The sequence below is a fragment of the Chiroxiphia lanceolata genome, chromosome 2 (assembly GCF_009829145.1).
Source record: "Chiroxiphia lanceolata isolate bChiLan1 chromosome 2, bChiLan1.pri, whole genome shotgun sequence".
NCBI classification, from domain to species: Eukaryota; Metazoa; Chordata; class Aves; order Passeriformes; family Pipridae; genus Chiroxiphia; species Chiroxiphia lanceolata.
In genome coordinates this window covers 64,070,556-64,088,683 of record NC_045638.1, presented here as the reverse complement: position 1 = coordinate 64,088,683, position 18,128 = coordinate 64,070,556, and the positions used below count along the sequence as shown (strand labels likewise).

The window sequence follows — 18,128 nt, the reverse complement described above, 5'->3', positions numbered from 1 at the left end:
AAATAATTGACATTTATTTGCCTAATCTGTTTCAGAATAAAACATCCATTCAGGAAAGAGAAAATCTATTTTCATAATATATTTACTTTTAGGGGAAAAAAGTATAAAAGCATCTGATCTATTTTTTATTCCTATAATTTTAAGTACTACTGTCATTTTGCCATTACATGTGTTTGATATCAAGGGATTTTGAACAATACCAAACAGGACCATGAAGCAGCTGTTTCACGTAGAAACAACTTGCCAAGGGTTTAACCTCACCAAAAGATAGCTTTGGTAGTAGCTAAAATTTTAAATTTTTGTTGTGTTCACTTGGAGATATTTCAAATGATTCAGTTATACTTGCTTTTATTCACTGGGATGAATTCACAATTTTCATTCACTGAGATTAGTCTTTTTTTTTTAATTGTCAATTCTTTTAAATGTCTTTTTTCTTTCTCCCTAGCTGGGTTGAAAACTTTGGCCGAGAAGGTCTAGGACTGCTATTGGATGTTTTGGAAAGATTGGTTGAGACAAAAAAGTAAGGATGATTTAATATAAAATTGCGAGCTTTTCATAGTACGTAAACAGCGTTTAATTACACTAAACTTTTGGTTTATTCAGTCAGGACAGAGTTGTGAAGAGGAGTCAGCATAAGGTTATACAGTGTTTGAGAGCCTTCATGAATAATAAGGTATGGGATTTTATCTAATCTGGAAATCTAAATTACTGCAGTTCAATCAGATAAGGTACATGATGAGTGGGTGTAAGTCTGTGCAATTGGTGAAGTGGTGGGTTGGTCAGCTGTGATTTGAAGTTCTTTCTGTCTGCCAGAAGACTGCCACTTCCTCTCTATATTCCCAGCCAATAATGTGAACTTTTGATGCTGGTATATGCCCTTATTACAGTATAAGTGACCTATTTGGGACTTTTCTTTCGTTTAATTATTTTAATAAAGTATTTGACAGACTGAAATGTCATTTGAAATACTTACTTGAGGGAACCATCACTGTCATTACTAGATATTCAATAGTCGTCTGGATTCCCTCCAACTATCCTTACAACTCTTCTTTTGTTGTTTAGTATGGGTTGGAAAGAATTTTGGGAGAAGAGAGGAGCCTTTTGTTGCTGGCCAAAGCAATTGATCCCAAGCAAACTAACATGATGACGGATATAGTTAAACTCCTATCTGCAATGTGCATTGTTGGAGAGGAAAACATGTAAGTACTGTATTTAAGTAGGAAATAGTAATGTAATTTTATAATATTCAAAATTATAGTTATACCTGAATTAAATGCTAAAATTTTCAATTTAGGTTTGAAAGTAATATCTGTGTTATATTGTCAGTTTTCAGAATACCTTTGTCTGATTTTTTTTTTTATTGTGGTCGTATCAATAAGAGTTTTCTTTTTGACATGTGGATATACTGCTTAGATGGAATTAGTTATACAGCCATTCTTTTTCTTAAAATTTGTTAGTATAACTTTTAAGGTATCTTAATCCTTGTAATCCAGTAAGTCATTTTTTGGCTGCAGAAATCTCCAAAGGAAACATATAATGCTTAAACCTAAATTTATATGCAAGAAATTGAGGCAGGTGAATAATTTGGCAACATGTCTTTTCAGATAGCAAATGAACAGCAAGTTTAAATATCTCTCCTGAGTGAAATGCTTCTCTTTTCTCGCAGCCTTGAAAAAATTTTGGAGGCTGTAACAGCAGCAGCAGAGGAAAGGAATGTTGGCAGATTCTCTCCTATTGTAGAAGGTCTTCAGGATAACTCAGTTCAGCTACAAGTAAGCAATTTTTTTTTCTTTTTTTTTTTTACAAAGCACTGCAACAAGTAAAAATAAAATTTCTTACTTTTCTGTACCGAACAAGTCATTACAATTAAAAGAAACAGGTATACTGTTTCAAATAGGGGTCAAATTTTGGAATGTTGTTGATAATTTTATCTTTTAAAATATGTCATCGTAAGATGCATTGTTGAGAAACACAGGAGTGTTGCAGGTTAATTTGTTGATTTCTACTCACTCAAATCTTACCTTTGCAAGTTAAAGTTATACTGTCCTTTAAAATAAGGATAAATCATATATTTGGATGCAAAACGTTATCTCAGTTCTGGCAATATTTGCTGAAACTTGGAAGCTAATAATAGTAAAAAAGCAAGTTTTTAGGCAACTGCTTTTAATAATGAAAGTTTTAATCAGCAGGAAGTCCATCCCTCATGTCCATTTTATGATTTCATAAAATTGCACCCAGAGAGTCCAAGGAAAAAAATCTTCCACCTTATTTTCAATTTTCAGTTTGCTTCAGTTGGATGTAGAGTTAACAGCAGGAAGGCACAAATTATTACACTTCATTTGAATGATCATTATAAATCATTGGTCTGACAGTGTAAATATGAACTCTAATTGATATTCGTGTAATTCAGTTGAACTGAAAGCTATTAGTAATTGTAATTCTTTGTGAATTTTGCAAAAATAGTAAAAGATTAATCTAAAGTTTGAAATAAATATTTGTATTTTTCACCTTTTGTATTAAATAATCCATGTCAGACAGTAATGATCACTGCTTCTTTCATCTATCTCACAGAAAAGCTTATAATAAAGAAATGTTTAGAGGTGGAGAATCATTTACTCTTGAATTATACCAGTACCAAAGGGATTCTTTTATGAAAAATTGTCCTTCTTTCTTATCCCTTCTATCTTATAATCACAGACTGGTTTGGGTTGGAAGGGACTTTTAAAAACTATATACTTACTTCCAACCCGGCTACCATGAGGGAGCATCTTTCACCAGATCATGTTACTAAAGCCCTGTCCAATTTGACCTTGAACACTTCCAGGAATGAGGCATCCGCAACTTTACAGGATATGATTGACTCTCAAGTGCACATTTCTGGCTCATAAGTAATTTTTCAATTGTGAATATCCCCAAGTCCTTCTCTAAAGGACTTTTTTCAACCACTATCAGCCTTTACTGATACTGGTTATTGTCCCCACCCAAATGCAGGATGTTGCACTTGGCCTTTTTGAACTCCATGAGGTTCATGTGAGACCACTTCCCCAGCTTGCCAAGGTCCCTCTGTAAGGCATCTCTTGATGCTTCCATAATCAACTTTCTTTTAGGTGATTTCATAGAATCACAGGATGGTTTGGGTTGGAGGGAAGCTTAAAGATTTTTTAGTACCAACCCTCCTGCCATGGCCTTTTGTTATTTATTTATCTTTTCAGACTTTAAAAATGATTGCTAGAAAAATCAGCGTTCCTCATCTGAATCAATTGTAAACTTTTCTAGCAATGACATTGACCTAGTGGTTAATTTGACAGTGTTTTAATGAGACAGAAGCTTATAGTTGTCAGTTACTTGGCATACTTGCCTTGATTGTCTGCTTGATGTATGTCTGCTTGCTTTGTGGTAGTTCAATTTGACACTAACAACTGACCTTTTCAATTTTGAATTGACTTAACATTTCTGTTACTAGAAGTTTGAATACATAAAAGGCCTCAATATGGTGATTTTTGTATTTTTAGTGAAAGCTCTGTGTATTTACTTTTTGCATTTGTTGAAAGCAAAGGGTATTCTCCCTTTACCTTTCATAAAATCCAAAATTATGGAAAACATACTTAAATGTTTTTGGTTCAAGACAAGATTGGTGATCTTAGTCTGAGAATATAACTACAGCCAGGAGTAATACCGAGTTTCTGGTTATGTTAAAGTAAATGTACATCTTAAAGCTGTACTCAAGAAAATGCATACAGGGCAATCTGATACCTTGCGTATTTATGACGACAACTGAAAAAGTCTAATACTTTGGTTGTACAAGTCAGGGATGCAGGAAGTACAGTTCTGACACAACTAATTTTGAAGTATTTAAGACAGATGTGAAAACAACAATAACAACAACAACAACAACAACTTGTTTGTTGCCCACTTCTCATTCTTATTGTAGAACCAAATGAATGCTTCTGTTCTCTAATAATCAACCTTCATTGCTATTTCTCAAGCAGGCTGTTTAACTAATGAAAGAGTGCTGTTCTTCTGTGCAGTTCTAGTTAGAGATGCCATATCCTTGTAATTTTGGATGTAGGATTGAGAAGAGATCCAGTGGTGAAGAAAAGATGCAATTTTTCCTTTCCTGGTTAAGTTCCTGAAAAATGAACACTGCTCATCCCTGTGGAAACCTGCAGGTTGATGCATGTCCTAGGAGAAGCACTTTTGCTGCAAAGTAAAAGATCCTAGCTATTCATCAGTAGCATTAACCTCTCAATATATTCAATAGTCAGGGAATACCATTTAATCTTTCTTTGTCATCTAATAATATGAGGATGTGAGATGGTATGGTCTGTCATATTTTGGTTAGCTGAATAACTTGTTGACACTTGGTTGTTCTTTGCTCATTAAGGTCCTTTCCATAACTGCTTACCTAATAGGGTCAATCAGAACAAGCTTGCCTTACCTACACATCAAGATTGATAATAAGTATTTAAGACCCTTGTAATTGTACATGTATGTGGATGGTACATCTCAAAAATATTACTTAGAATTTTTTGTTATTAATAAGGGAAATAATTAATGAGTATCAATATAGTGTCTGTACCAAAGCCAGTTTAATACTGGCAAGTAGAATTTAGCTAAATATACATCATCTTTATAGCCTATTCTACAAATGCATAGTTGCAGTAAGAGTAAGAAAAGCGAAGTAGAAAATCTTACTGCAGTTCCTCTTATTCAAATAGGCAAGATGTGACTGTCATGGTTTAGGACTGGTATTCTTCAATTTACTGTTCCTCCTGAAACCACTCCAAACCATGTGCTGCTTGCTTACTCTTCTCTCTTTCTCCGCTGCATCAGGCTGGAGAGGAGAATTAGAGGCACAAAAAGTAAAGATCAGGGGCTGAGATCAAAACAATTTACTGAAAACAGCAATTAGATAAGAAAACAAACAGTAACAGCAACAATGTTAATAATAGAAGTGTACAAGAGAGGCAAACTATTCACCACTCACCACTATACTATGCTGAGTATGACAAAACCCAACTGCTGCCACGGTAGCCCGACCCCTCAGGAGCCCTATCTTATCTGTTGAAGGAAAAAGCTGCTCTGAGCTACTGAGATATACCTGACATTTTTCACAAGTGAAGGACCGGATATATGATGTATGGTTTTCAACTGGGAAAAAAATTCAAGTTTAAAGTACAGGCTGTGGAATCCTCAAAAAATGCGTTCGTTACTTGATAGACATCACCTGTTAAAAGCAGAAGATACTAGAACTGGAAGCTGTAACTTCTGAATTAGCAGATTATGTCTGATCTCATCTCTTTTTTCATGGAGGAAAGCATTCAACATTTTGACTCTCCAGGTGAACTGTATCATCATCCATGCAAAGTTATTCCCTACCAAAAATATTGTATCTGTATCCATCCATAGGCTCATCTCTTGGATAACCAAGTCAAGTCAAGTCAAGTCCCTTCCATGTGGCAGCAGGACGTTAAAAGCCTTCCAGATGGAATATACTCACAGAGTCAAAAGACCTTAGAAAACATGGTGAACTGTACTTACTGCAGTTCTTATGGGATGAGAAAGGGAACAAAACATCTAATAGACCATCAGATGAAGTGAAAGCTTTGCTCTTGGCTTTTCTCTGAAGAAAGGAAGGTGCCTCTACACACCTTCGCTGCATGCCTGTTGTAAACAACTGGATACTCTCAAGATGTAATTACTGTCTGGTTAGAGGTGCCCTTCAGGAAAGAGTTGTTATAGATTGCAGTCCTCAACATCATAAGAAAATTTTAGTAGGTTCACCAGAGAGCTGTATATTACCATATACCTTTTGCTGTTGGAGCCTAAAATAATTTCAGTTTTTCAGGGATCTTCTCAAGGGTAGATTGACAAAATACCTTCACCGACCGAATCTACAGCTCTTCATGAATTGTCTTAGTTGTAGACCATTTGCCTAAAATGTTTTGGTTGCAATGACGTCTGCCTTCCTAGGAAGCTAATTTACCTGATTCACTAAACCTTGTACTACTTCATTTATAGCTCTTCATTTATTAAAATTGAGGCATCTTTTTTGATCTCAGCTTTTCCACCTTGTGTCCATGACTGAAAATTTAAAAGACTGTCAGTTTCTTTACAGAATCTTTTCCAAGGTAATAGAATACAAAAGAATGCAGTTCGGACCCACTCATCATGAATGCAAGTAGTAACTGGTTGTTCTGTGTCTCAGCATCTGAGATTTATAGAGCTGTCACAACTTGAGCATCACAGGCATTCTCCTTAAGTGTTACGTACTGTACCTTGAGACTGGTCAAGGAGTGGTGTTACATTTGTGATAATGTTTCTTCAAATTTTTCTTAATTAGGAGCATTGAAGTTGAATAGATATCCCTTGGAATTGTCTGTAGTATGAATGCACATAGAGATGAGCACTTGAAGAAAATAATTACTTATCTGTAGCTTCCTTTCTCCCTTAAGAGGTTCTTTCAACTTTTTGGACTCTGTTTTCATCTACATAGACTAGCATTGCTGTCAAGCAGGCCTAAATTATGCTTGCCCTGCCATGCACTCCCATAACAGTTCAGGTGAAATAATATCTAAAACTACTTTCATGCTCACATTCTTTGCAGTAGGATAAAGGTAAATGGTTGCGGTCTGTGCTGTCATTTAATTTTAGCATGTTCTTTTTGGAAACCTAAAAAGTGCTGTTGTTTCTCACAGTCTCACAGTATCACAGTATCAAAGTAGCTTGGACATTTGGTTACTCTTGTGACCATATGCAAATTCAGCTCTTGGAATTTTATATGGTACTTTGAAGATGACTGATACAGTATCTTTCCAGTATTTTGCCTGACCATGGCATAATATAGCATCATTTTCTAGGCCATAAAAGGCTTTACAGCAAAGTATTTAGACCAGATTGCTTTAATTGTTTGCATAGTATGTAAGGTTCAAAGACAATCCTAATTGACTTGTGCTTTTAAAAAGCCCTTAAATTGCTGGAATTACTTGAATAACGTATTTCTTGTGCATTGAAGCAAGGTGTGCTGAGAAGAAAGAGGGTATAAAAAGGAAATAATGGCTGTCGACATGCTTATTTGTGATTAACAGTAAGTTGTTCTAAAGACTTGTGAATCTGGACAGTGAATTCCTGCTGCTCTTGGCTATAGGTTTTCAAGATGGATGTCTTGATTCTTCAGAGGAGGGACTACTCACTAGTTGACCTTATGCTTTCTTCTGAGCTGAAGTAGTGGTTCCCATACAGTGTTCTATAATACTCAGTACGTTTAAAGAGTGAAGATTTCAAAAAAGAAGGGGAAAACCTGCATTCTGTTTTCCAGGCTCAGTTTTGTTTAATCAGCATTTTGTTTTTCAATAAATTTTTCGCTATTCACAGACTGTAGCCTCTACCATTTCTATTATGTCACCAACTTTTTATAGATATGTACAGATAAAGGTATATTTACAGTGATTTTTATATGTTGAAAATTGTGCTTTATCTGCTAAAGTGCTTTTGCTAAAGGAACTCAATATTTGTATAAAAACACAAAATTCAATGTAGTGAGAAAATACTTAATTTTTATGGAAATTTTTGAACTAGTGTTTGATATTGTTATAACCTGTCCCAGGGCACAAAGGTAACCCAGGATCTTTTTAATAGATCCCTTGGTGCAGATTAAAATGAAACAACACTGAATGATGGATGTTTGTAAATATATATATAAATGTATGTAGGGTTTATTTTAAGGCAGTTTGGTTGTAAAGGAAAGCAGGTATGTAGCCATTTTGGTTATTGTTATTCATGGTAATATAACAATATCAAAACATAGTAATATGAAAGCATAAAAATATCATCCAAGGACATGTATATAGGAAAAAAAAAGAAAGAGAGAGAAAGGATAAGACTGTCAAGATCTCACCTCCTGGTCTGCAAGACCTTGATTGTTGCACTTCTGCTGTTGTTGGTCTTGATCTGTCAGGGGTGGGTGAGAGGGGAAGAAGCCCATGAAATACAAAGTCTGGTGGATTAAAATACATTCAGGTTTTCGGTGGAAAGCCTTGGTGCCTCTTCTAAGAAGAGGGGGCAGCTTTACTCTGGTGGAAGACCTTCAGAAGATGGGTGTTGGGCCTTTTTGGGAGTCTTTGATGGTTTATGGCACATTCCAAGACATGACAGCTGCCCTCCCCGATTTTCATGGGGGAGGAGGAGGAGTTTTACAACCCAGTAGTTTGTGTAAGAGAGGACAATTTAGAATGGCAAGAGGCCCCATCCTGTATCCACAGGACTCTGTCTCTTATCTCACTCATAGTCCACCATTCATCCCTCTGTCTTATAAGATCAAAAGTCATTATGCACCCAAAAGCTGACCTCCTCCATGAGAATCTGGCTTCAACGAAGCATCCTGGAACCTTTTCACATAGGAATGTGTTGGGTCATTAGCCCTTAACAGTCTCAGTTTCTCACAGATATTTATAGCTCATGTGGCTGATCAGGAATTTAAGTAGCTTAATTATAAGTTTACAGTAGTTTTATAATTAGAAATGATGTAATGTCTGATTATTTGTTGTATCTTTTTGATTGTGATACATATTGAAATCTAAGAAATAAAATAGTTTATTATTTACTCTATTACAGGTAGCTTGCATGCAGCTCATCAATGCTCTTGTTACATCTCCTGATGACTTGGATTTTAGGCTTCACATCAGAAATGAATTTATGCGCAGTGGATTGAAAGAGATATTGCCAGTAAGCGTCTCGTAGTCTGTCTTTGCATTACTATTTAAATTTTTTAACTATTTGAGCTTGAGAAGGGGAATGGGAGAACAAGTTCTAATAAATTATTCTCAAAGGCATTTTATAAGTTTGGGCATGAGCAGGTAAGTATAAGAATCAGCCTAAAAATGAAAATGAAAAGGTGAAGTGTGCTCTCTGAACTTTATTATGATCCCTCAGGATTTTAGGACCTTGCTTAAGAACATGTGACGGACTGTTATGCAACACTTGTAAGCCAGGCTGAAGTCATGTTTACCTTTTGAATTTTTAGTTTAACTCATATGTTCTTATAATTTTAAACTTTAAAATAATATAGACTTAGGGAAGTTATTAAAATGATAAGGCTTATTTACATATGGAAATGCTAATTTTGCAAGCCTTTCTACTGTTTCTTCTTTGCAGCAACTGAAATCTATAAAGAATGAAGCACTAGATATTCAGCTGAAAGTGTTCAATGAGCATAAGGAAGAAGACATGATCGAGTTCTCTCATCGCTTAGAAGATATTAGATCTGAACTAGAATATCCTTTTAAAGGCCAATGGCATCTTTCCTTGTATCAGGAACAGTGTGGCCAGCAGGCCCAGGGCAGTGATTGCCCCTCTGTACTCAGCACTGCTGGGACCACGCCTTGAATCCAGTGTTTAGTTTTTGGCCTCTCAGTATGAATAAGTTCATCGAAGGGCAAAAAAACTGGTGAAGGGTCTGGAGCACAAGTCTTAGGAGGAGCAGCTTAGGGAGCTGGGGGTGTTTAGCCTAGAAAAGGAAGCTCAGGGGAGACCTTGTCAATCTCAATGATTATTTGAAAGGAGGTTGCAGTGAGGTGGGGGTTGGCCTCTTCTCCCAAGTAACAAGTGATTGGAGTGATTGGATGAGAAGAAAGGGCCTCAGATTGCACCTGGTGAGATTTAGATTGGATGTTAGGAAAAACTTCTCAGAGAAGGGGTTGTCAAGCACTGGAACAGGGTACCCAGGGAAGCAGTGGAGTCTCCATCCCTGGAGGTCTTTAAAAGACGTGTAGATGTGGCACTTAGTGGCCTGGCTGAATGGTGAACTTGGAGTCTTTGACTAATAGTTGGATTTGATGATCTTAGAGGTCTCTTCCAACCTAAATGATTCCATGAATTGAGCAAGAGAAACATGAAGAAAATAAAGCGTATAATGGATATTTTTCTTGCGTAATTTCTGTTTAAAGAAGTTATCACCATTGTCAACATTAGACTGAAATGTTTTATTTTTTGTTCTTATTTTCCTTAACACTTTTACTGAAGTAAATGATGTTTACAACATGGTGTGGAATACAGTTAAGGACACTAGTGCTGAAGGATATTTTCTTTCTATTCTCCAACATCTTTTGCTGATAAGAAATGATTATTTTATCCGGTATGTTTAATGCTGTGTTAAATGTTAATTATGGATTTTTTTATCCTTCAGTCATTAACAGAATATTTCTTCCATAAATTTAAGGATAAATAGGGTTTAGTCTTTCTGGATGGATTGCAATTTGTAAGTATTCCTTTGTGAACTCATGTTTAAAAGTATCAACTTTGCAATTTTATATATAAATAGAGAAAGCTGTTGAGATCTGATCCTTACTGACTGCAAGTATAAGTGATCAGGAGAGATTTCGTAATCAGTTGTAAACTGTGGTAGTAACATTGTAATTTTGTGGTGTATTTGAGTCAAAGGACAAAATCAAGTATGCACAGAAGTTCACTTTCATGTATGCTTAATTTAGAGTAACTTTTGGGTTGGAATTGAATATTTTCAGTAGACATTATAGGTCAATGTGAACATGTTTGTGTCTTCTGGAAAATTCAGCAGATAAATTACAGGGAAACAGTTAATAAAACCTTAAGTGTTAGAAGCTGCCAAATACTTTTCTTCCAAAAATCTGCTTGTGTTGTTTTTGAGGAAGCACTGGAGGAACCAGGTATGAACTGAACAAGGAAGGAAAGCCATCTGCTTTCTGCACAGCATTCTGCATAACCTTGCATTTTGGGCAAGGTCTAGCACACATGTACTTTTAAAGGTTAAGGGTGCTTGCCTGCTATGGGTACATCTGTGCTAGACCTCTTCCACCTGAAAGGGTTTGAATTCACAGCTTGTGCGTTCTGGCAAGTTACCCAACTGTCATACCCCCTGGCATTTTAGAACAAGGTGTTTTTCATTCCTCATACTGAAGCAGGGCTGCGATGCATTTATAGTTACAAAAGTCACAAAACTAGACAGAATCAAGCTGAAGGAAGAGCCTTCTCTTTACTGAGAGGAAGCAGGAGGTAGTCTTTCCTTCCTGTATTTCCATGGGGGGAGAGATACAGAGTTTATAGTATAAGAATGATTTATCTTTAGGTACACTGCTTTTTCAGGCTTTGTGTAAACTGTTCTTGTGTAATAAACTGCCAGATGTGTTTGTCCTTTGAGACTTTTAGGGTTTGCACCTACCTTTCTATGGAAACAATTCAGCCCAAAGCCCAAAGCTTTTAAACTTACTGTGTTATAGACAAGATTTTAAATAAAGGTTGATAAATAAATATGCAGTAAAAAAGCCCATCTCTGTCTTTAGTCCACAGTATTTCAAATTAATTGAAGAGTGTGTGTCACAGATAGTGTTACACCGAAATGGAACAGACCCAGACTTCACATATCGTAAAAGATTAGATATAAATTTCAGCCACTTACTAGGTAAGTACTCTATTTGGAAATGATTACAGTATCATACTTCTTTTTATGTTCCAAAATCCAAGTTCAAATTGTTTGTGTGATTAAGAATCTTATATTCCCTGTATATGTTTAAGTGTGTTTGTTGATTTTTTCAAGATATTTGTGTAGATAAAGCAAGATTAGAAGAATGTGAAGAGCGGGCTTCTGAACTTTCCAGAAAAGTAAGTAATTTTTTTGTTATGTGATCATAAGGTAGACACAGGGGATTACTTAAGAGATTAATGAATGATGTAACTGAACATGGCATAGTTTTTAACTTCAAATTACTGTTAGTTCTGTGTTAAAGTATAAATTTGGATGTTCCTTGTGGACTAGGAAGAAAAATGGTGTAAAGTAGCTAACCTTAATTGAGAATCTTTCTACCATTTATTTTAAGGTTTCATGTACAACTCTCCCAAAAAGTCAATTGAATACTTTATTTGAACAGTTATAAGTTTCTCTAACAAGAGAAAAAAAATGGACTCGTTTGTATCTACAGACTTTGTATTACTGTACATCCATTTTTTTTAAGCTACTCTGTGTAATACCAACTTGAAATACATTACTACTTTACGGCATTTCATATAGTAAAGATCTGTAGAGGTGATACAGATGGTGCTTCCACTCAGCAGACACATGAAAGTTAGAATAGCAGATGTGTTGTGTGTGTCCTTAGTATTGTTAACATGTGAGTTTTAGCAAGCACAAAAGGAAAAGTTGAAATTTAAAGGAACTATGCGGAACTGACTGGTACCAACAATTTTATTTCTTTTTCTTTTTTCTTTAGTTTGAAAAAGATTTTGTAGTTCACCAGGAGACCCAGGCCCTACTGCAAAAAAAAGAGGAAAGAATCAATGAACTTGAGACAGAATTACAAGCTTTTAAATCACAGGTATAAAACAGTTTAAATGAATATATGAAGTATTGTTTTTGAAAGGGACTTCATTTTTCATCTTCTGCAGATATTGATAGTACAGCTGAGGGTTTTTTCAAAGAATCTTTGTTATCGATTATTATTGCATGTGAGATTCCTTTCTGTTTTATAAAAATAATTGTAATGTGACATTAATTAGCTGTGTGAGTTCCCAGATGATCCTTTTATGCCTGAGCTCTGTTAATTAACTAGTTTCTTATGTTTTATTTGGGTTTTGCTTTCAATGTCATATATTTCCAAAGTAATTAACCACATAGGGTAATAGGTCTTATGCTTTTAGATTAGCATTCTTCATTGTGATCTTTATCCCTCCACAGGAAATTACTCATTATGCAGTTTGCTTTACTGAAGCCTTACCATGGATATCCAGCAGTGAAAGAAATAACTGTGGCTGGATAAGAACATTTCCTGATAATTTTTCAATTTTCAAGCATAAATTGATATTTGAAAATGTGATGAAGAGGAATAGGGCAGATTTTTGAGAGTATTACTTGAGTTAACTTGTAACTGCTTCAGCTCTTAAATCTGTCTAAGGAGACTTTGTGACCTGGTGACTTTTCCTGTGTCTTATTTCATGGAATAAGAAGCACAGTCTAAAAATGGCTCTAGGAAGAGCATTAGGAAGACGTGCATATGGGGGGTTTTTTTATATTACTTTTTTTACTACATTTGAGGGGTTTTTTTAGTACTTATTACCTTCTTTAATTTTCTTAGTGAGGGAAAGTAATTTAACTCTTCTTTGGTCTGTTTAAAAATGTCATTCTTACTCAGGTTTCTTGTTAAAACTAACTGTTAATGTCAAAGTCAAACATTTAAAACCAACAATTACAGAAATTGTTGCATTCTGAAAAACCAAATGTAGTAAGAGTTGTATATCATTCATTAAGAAAGTATTTTTCTGTGTGTATCTTGAAAACATACTTAAATACTTTTTGTAAGCGAAATTGGTTTTGTCTCCTATTTTGCTCTTTCTGTTGTTCACTGTATTAAATATAATAACCTTTTTTTAAATGCAGATAGAGAGCATAATGTATGATTTTGCTCACTAACTGTCATACCATGAATTATCCCAGTCGTTAATGGGATACATAAAAAGTTTTGTAAATATCAAGTAATTGATTACTGCAACTTAGTACTCTTAAAACTGTCTAAAGAGGAAACTTTGGCTTCCATATGGTATCAGTTGCTACTTAGTATGTCAACTTCCACCTCTAATGACTATTTTTTGCCTGGTATGGTTCTTTTACTCTCTTCTTGCATTTGGTATGTGTTTATGTATTTCTTTCATTACTAGAACCTATCAGTTCAGTGTCTACTTGTCAGTGGAAACAATGTTTTTATTCAGAAATTCAAAACAATAATACCTCTGTGCATGCATTTATTTGTATTTATTGATATTCAACTATTTGCTTTTAGAAATATTAAATCCTTTCCTTATTGTAGTTCCCTCAGATTTTTAAAAATCAAAGGGACTGTTTCAGGTCATGGTAGAAAAAGTGATTAGTGCTATCAACAGTAGATAAATATTTCTTATTTATTCTTTTGTTGTTTTTATCAGATACCTATTTATTTATGTTTGAAGGTCTGTAATAGAAGTTCTTCAAATAGTAGAAATAAATATTTTTTTAGACTTTTCAAACCTATCTTGATGCAATATAGATGTCCTTACTATACAGAATAAGAAGCTGGTGTGTAAGGCAGCTTTATTTTTTGGAAGGATTTTTTTTTCATCATTGCTTTGTGTTTTCGGTTGTGTAGAATCAGAATGCTCATATATTGGAAGATATCTGTTTTTCAAAAGAATTACTTATCTCTTCAAATTCTGCTAATATGTCCTTATAATGTTTCTCTGTAATCTGTAGGATAAGTACGAACAATAGAGATTGGGATGTTACTTTTTTTAAATTTGAGCTAAACTGTGGTAGTCTAGATAAAATCTCTTTAAGAAACTTATCAGACCCTTTTTTAAATCGTGGTCAGTGAAATGTGACAGATGGGATACAACATTTCAGTTTGTCACTTTTGGTGCATTCCCAGGTCTGCTTCAAATATTGAGACTTTGATTATGAAATCAAAAGCATGTTGGCCTCATTGTCATTCATACTTGATTGTTCTATAAATGAAAATGACACTGACTTTCAGCTGGCTTTATAAACTATGATTGTTATAGAATTTTGTTGATAAAAATGTGAAACTGAGTAAAAATATTTTCCTTATCAGTATGGCTCTGTGCCACCTGGTTTTCTGCCATCAACATGTGGAGATGCCTCTGTTGTTCCACTGGAAGGTGCAGGACGACATCAACTTCCACCACCTCCTCCTCCACCACTGCCTTCTAATGGAGCAATTCCACCACCACCACCCCCTCCTCCTCCACCACTTCTGAGTGGCTTGGGAGCTCCTCTGGCTTTTGGCGGTGCTCCTCCACCACCACCTCTACCAGGCCTGCCTGGAATACAGTGGTCCCCGCCTTCCTGTGCTTTGCCATTCGGAATGAAGCCTAAAAAAGAATTTAGGCCTGAGGTTACCATGAAAAGACTCAACTGGTCCAAGGTAGTATTGATTAATGGCAAATACTGGATGTAAAATCTGACATTGAACTTAGGGCAAATAGATTGTCAGGAGTAAGACTAGATAAGCAATCAATACGTTAGTTAAAATTATGTAATATATGAATACTTTCTTACCTCTGTTTTTTTACTATTTTCTGAAAACTGTATTTCATTGGTTCATCTGGGCAAGTATCTGTTGACTTTATGAGATGCCTGGAAAAGTCAGTTCTACAGTTCTACATCAACCTTGATACCTGCATGCTTCCAGGGTCCTAGTATGCCTTGTCTTTTAGCAGACTCTTACGTTGGATCAGTCACTGCACTGTACTGATAGCTATAGTTCCCAAACAAGTGTCTTGTATCTATCCAACCTGGACTGTGGAAAGAAGCAGTGCAGGTCTCTCAATTTGTCCTTAGTGTAAAGGTACATATGTAAATTTAATGGCTGACAAAATATAGAGTCAGTTTGTGGTTTCTTTTTTCTTCTCCATTGTGACAGGATCAAGTTTACCAGGGCTATCAATTTACTGAGTTTGAAGACTATAATTATTTAGACCAAAATAAGTCAATAAAGAGATTTTCATAGTTTTATGATGTAATCAAAGCTGCATTCTAAAAAGTAAGGTACTTCATATTTAATTAAACAAGCTGTGTTCAGAGACTCTTTAAAGTTTTACCCAAGTTTTAAATCTAGACCAAAAGTAATTTGCTACATTTAGACCTTGGATAACAGAGTATGTTGTCTGCATTTTTAGAATCAGTTTGTCCAAAAACACTTATTGTAAGCGTTATTATTTTCAATAAGAAATATATTGACAACCCCAGAGATGAGTTGTATACCAAAAGTTCACATTTTACAGAGCTCTTAAGTATTAAATTTGCTTTAGACTCTACAGAGCATAGTGTCTGCATAGTATCAAAATAATTTAATTAATAAAATTTTGATTTGTCTCTTGCTGGTAGATCAGGCCTCAGGAGATGACAGAATCCTGTTTTTGGGTTAAGGCAGAAGAGGACAAGTATGAGAATGCTGACATGCTTTGCAAATTGGAACTTACATTTTCTTGTCAAAAAAGGGGTAAGTAGTTGATGGTAGTTTTCAGCCTTTGGATAGATCTTTAAAATTCTTGGGCCTTAAATAAATATATGAGAAAACTTTAGAATATAACATTAATGTTCTTGTTTTTAAGTGGAATGTGTGAAGAAAAAAGTTTTTAAATCCAAGACTGCTTAAAGGAGTAATATTTAACTATTTTACTTAAAGGATGGCAAAAATTGCATTACTGTTTTGCCGGGGGACGAGGAGCAGCACAAGAGACGCAGACACCAACTTTAAAGAACAAGTGTATAAACTTACTATAGTGCAAAACAGCAAAACATTACAAAAGAAGCAAAGAATTACAAAATGTTTAGCATCCACCTAATCATTACTGCAAAGATTGTCTATAGTGATTAAAAAAGATACATCCCAGTTACCCTTTAATACACTACCGTAATCAGTATCCAGACCCACACATCAGCTGGAGAGCCCCTGATCTCAGTGAAGGGCCAGAGAACCACTTCTAATAACTGGGAAATCCTACTCAGTGCTTAGTGAGGCTTCCATCTTTGCTGCAAAAGGGGTCCAGCTTTTATATTGTTAAGCAAACAAGCTTACATCACTACTTAGTGAAGAAAACATCTGGCTCTCTTCTCTCCTTGCTTTTCACCCAAAGCCTGACCAGGGCTCAGAGGAAAATCAAGGGAGTCAGTTTAGACCATTTACTGTTGAACAAGGCCAGCCACCTACTTCCATGGCCTTGACCAATTTCTAAATATGGAAAGACAGATACATTTATACCTCATTAATGAACAGATAGAAATATTCACTAATAAGCGGATACCAATATGTCTTACTAACAAGCATACATGTTTACACAGATGTAGTGTTATCATATTACATATTTTACTAATGATTATACAAAATTTTGCTTAATAATTTAGCTTATACCATGGCTAAATATAACATTAGGTTGGAAGGTTCATCTAGAGGTCAACTCTGGCTCAGGGCCTGTTGTTCAGGCCTTAGCACTTCAGTGACCTATAGGAGCACCTCACAAAAAAACCCCCAAGAAATGCTCTCAGATAATACAGACTTTTATTTAGCCACATTTGAAAAAAATATTTATCAAATTTTGTCAGAATACTTTCATAAAGTACTGCAATCTAATCTAGAGGCCAGAATATGATGTGTTTACCCTCAGAATGCATGTGATAGATAATTGGTGTGTTTTGGTTCCATGAAGAAGGAGAGTATTTTAGTGAATTTTTTACTTTCTGATAAACCTGTAGAAACATAGATCTCCTTTGATACTTGCTTAGCTTTTTCAGCTTTTAAAGCATTGTAGAGGAACAAAATATTTGAAAATATTCCTAGCTTTAAACCTTTTCTCCCTTCCTAGTAGTAATAATAATGTAGGTTATTCTGTCCCATATATAAAATGCCTATATTTCTACTGTTATTTCTTGACACAATTTTTTCTTCCTTCTTTTTTGGTATTAGAGACTTAGTATTATGGGGCAACCATAGGACTGCAGTGATTAATTTCTTTGGAAATTGAGATGGTGTTATTGTATTTTTAGTGTTTTTTAAAAAAATTTACTTTGGTATTTTTATTAATACAGTGCATGACATTTTCAAATTTCTTCTTTTTTGGGGTATGTTCTGGTGTGTATTCTTTTGTCATAACCAAGAACTTTATTCTGCTCTTGTAAAAGCAGGCTTTTTATGCTTTCACATTATTTCTACTGATTTAAGTATTATAGTTTGTTAATGTTGATATTTAATAATATTAAGAATATTGTACGAAAATAAAAAGGCAAGAAAACCTCACAGACCATAGACATGTCTGCTTGAATCTATTAAAGTAAGTCCAGAACCTAATTATGGTTCCTTTATAATGTTAGGAGAATTCCCAAGAATGTTCCCTGAATTAATAGGTTGGAAGGTTTAAAAGCCACTGGGGGAAATAGTTTCTTGTGTGTAATTAAACAGTAAAATTTGGGAGACAAGACGATGTTCAGGCCAAACATGTTAATGGCTCGGAAGAGGATTGTGAGTCTCCACAGACAGCAAGAACATTAGAGTTAACAAGATTAACGTCCCTCAAAATTTAACTGAATGGACTGAATACATTGTTTTGACAAAACC

The 18,128-nt window shown here is 35.0% G+C and overlaps 1 protein-coding gene across 4 annotated transcripts in view; it reads left to right on the top strand.

The window, feature by feature from the left end:
- The window catches only part of DIAPH3 (diaphanous related formin 3), a 202,019-nt gene that overhangs the window by 37,144 nt on the left and 146,747 nt on the right, over positions 1-18,128 (top strand). For all 4 annotated transcript variants that reach the window (XM_032680968.1, XM_032680967.1, XM_032680966.1 and 1 more), the window contains 12 exons: positions 446-520; positions 604-673; positions 1,063-1,199; positions 1,667-1,772; positions 8,614-8,724; positions 9,154-9,272; positions 10,016-10,132; positions 11,316-11,434; positions 11,570-11,634; positions 12,240-12,344; positions 14,607-14,939; positions 15,902-16,016. In XM_032680968.1, coding sequence (XP_032536859.1) covers positions 446-520; positions 604-673; positions 1,063-1,199; positions 1,667-1,772; positions 8,614-8,724; positions 9,154-9,272; positions 10,016-10,132; positions 11,316-11,434; positions 11,570-11,634; positions 12,240-12,344; positions 14,607-14,939; positions 15,902-16,016 — 1,472 coding nt within the window. The remainder of the gene's footprint in view (positions 1-445; positions 521-603; positions 674-1,062; positions 1,200-1,666; positions 1,773-8,613; positions 8,725-9,153; positions 9,273-10,015; positions 10,133-11,315; positions 11,435-11,569; positions 11,635-12,239; positions 12,345-14,606; positions 14,940-15,901; positions 16,017-18,128) is intronic.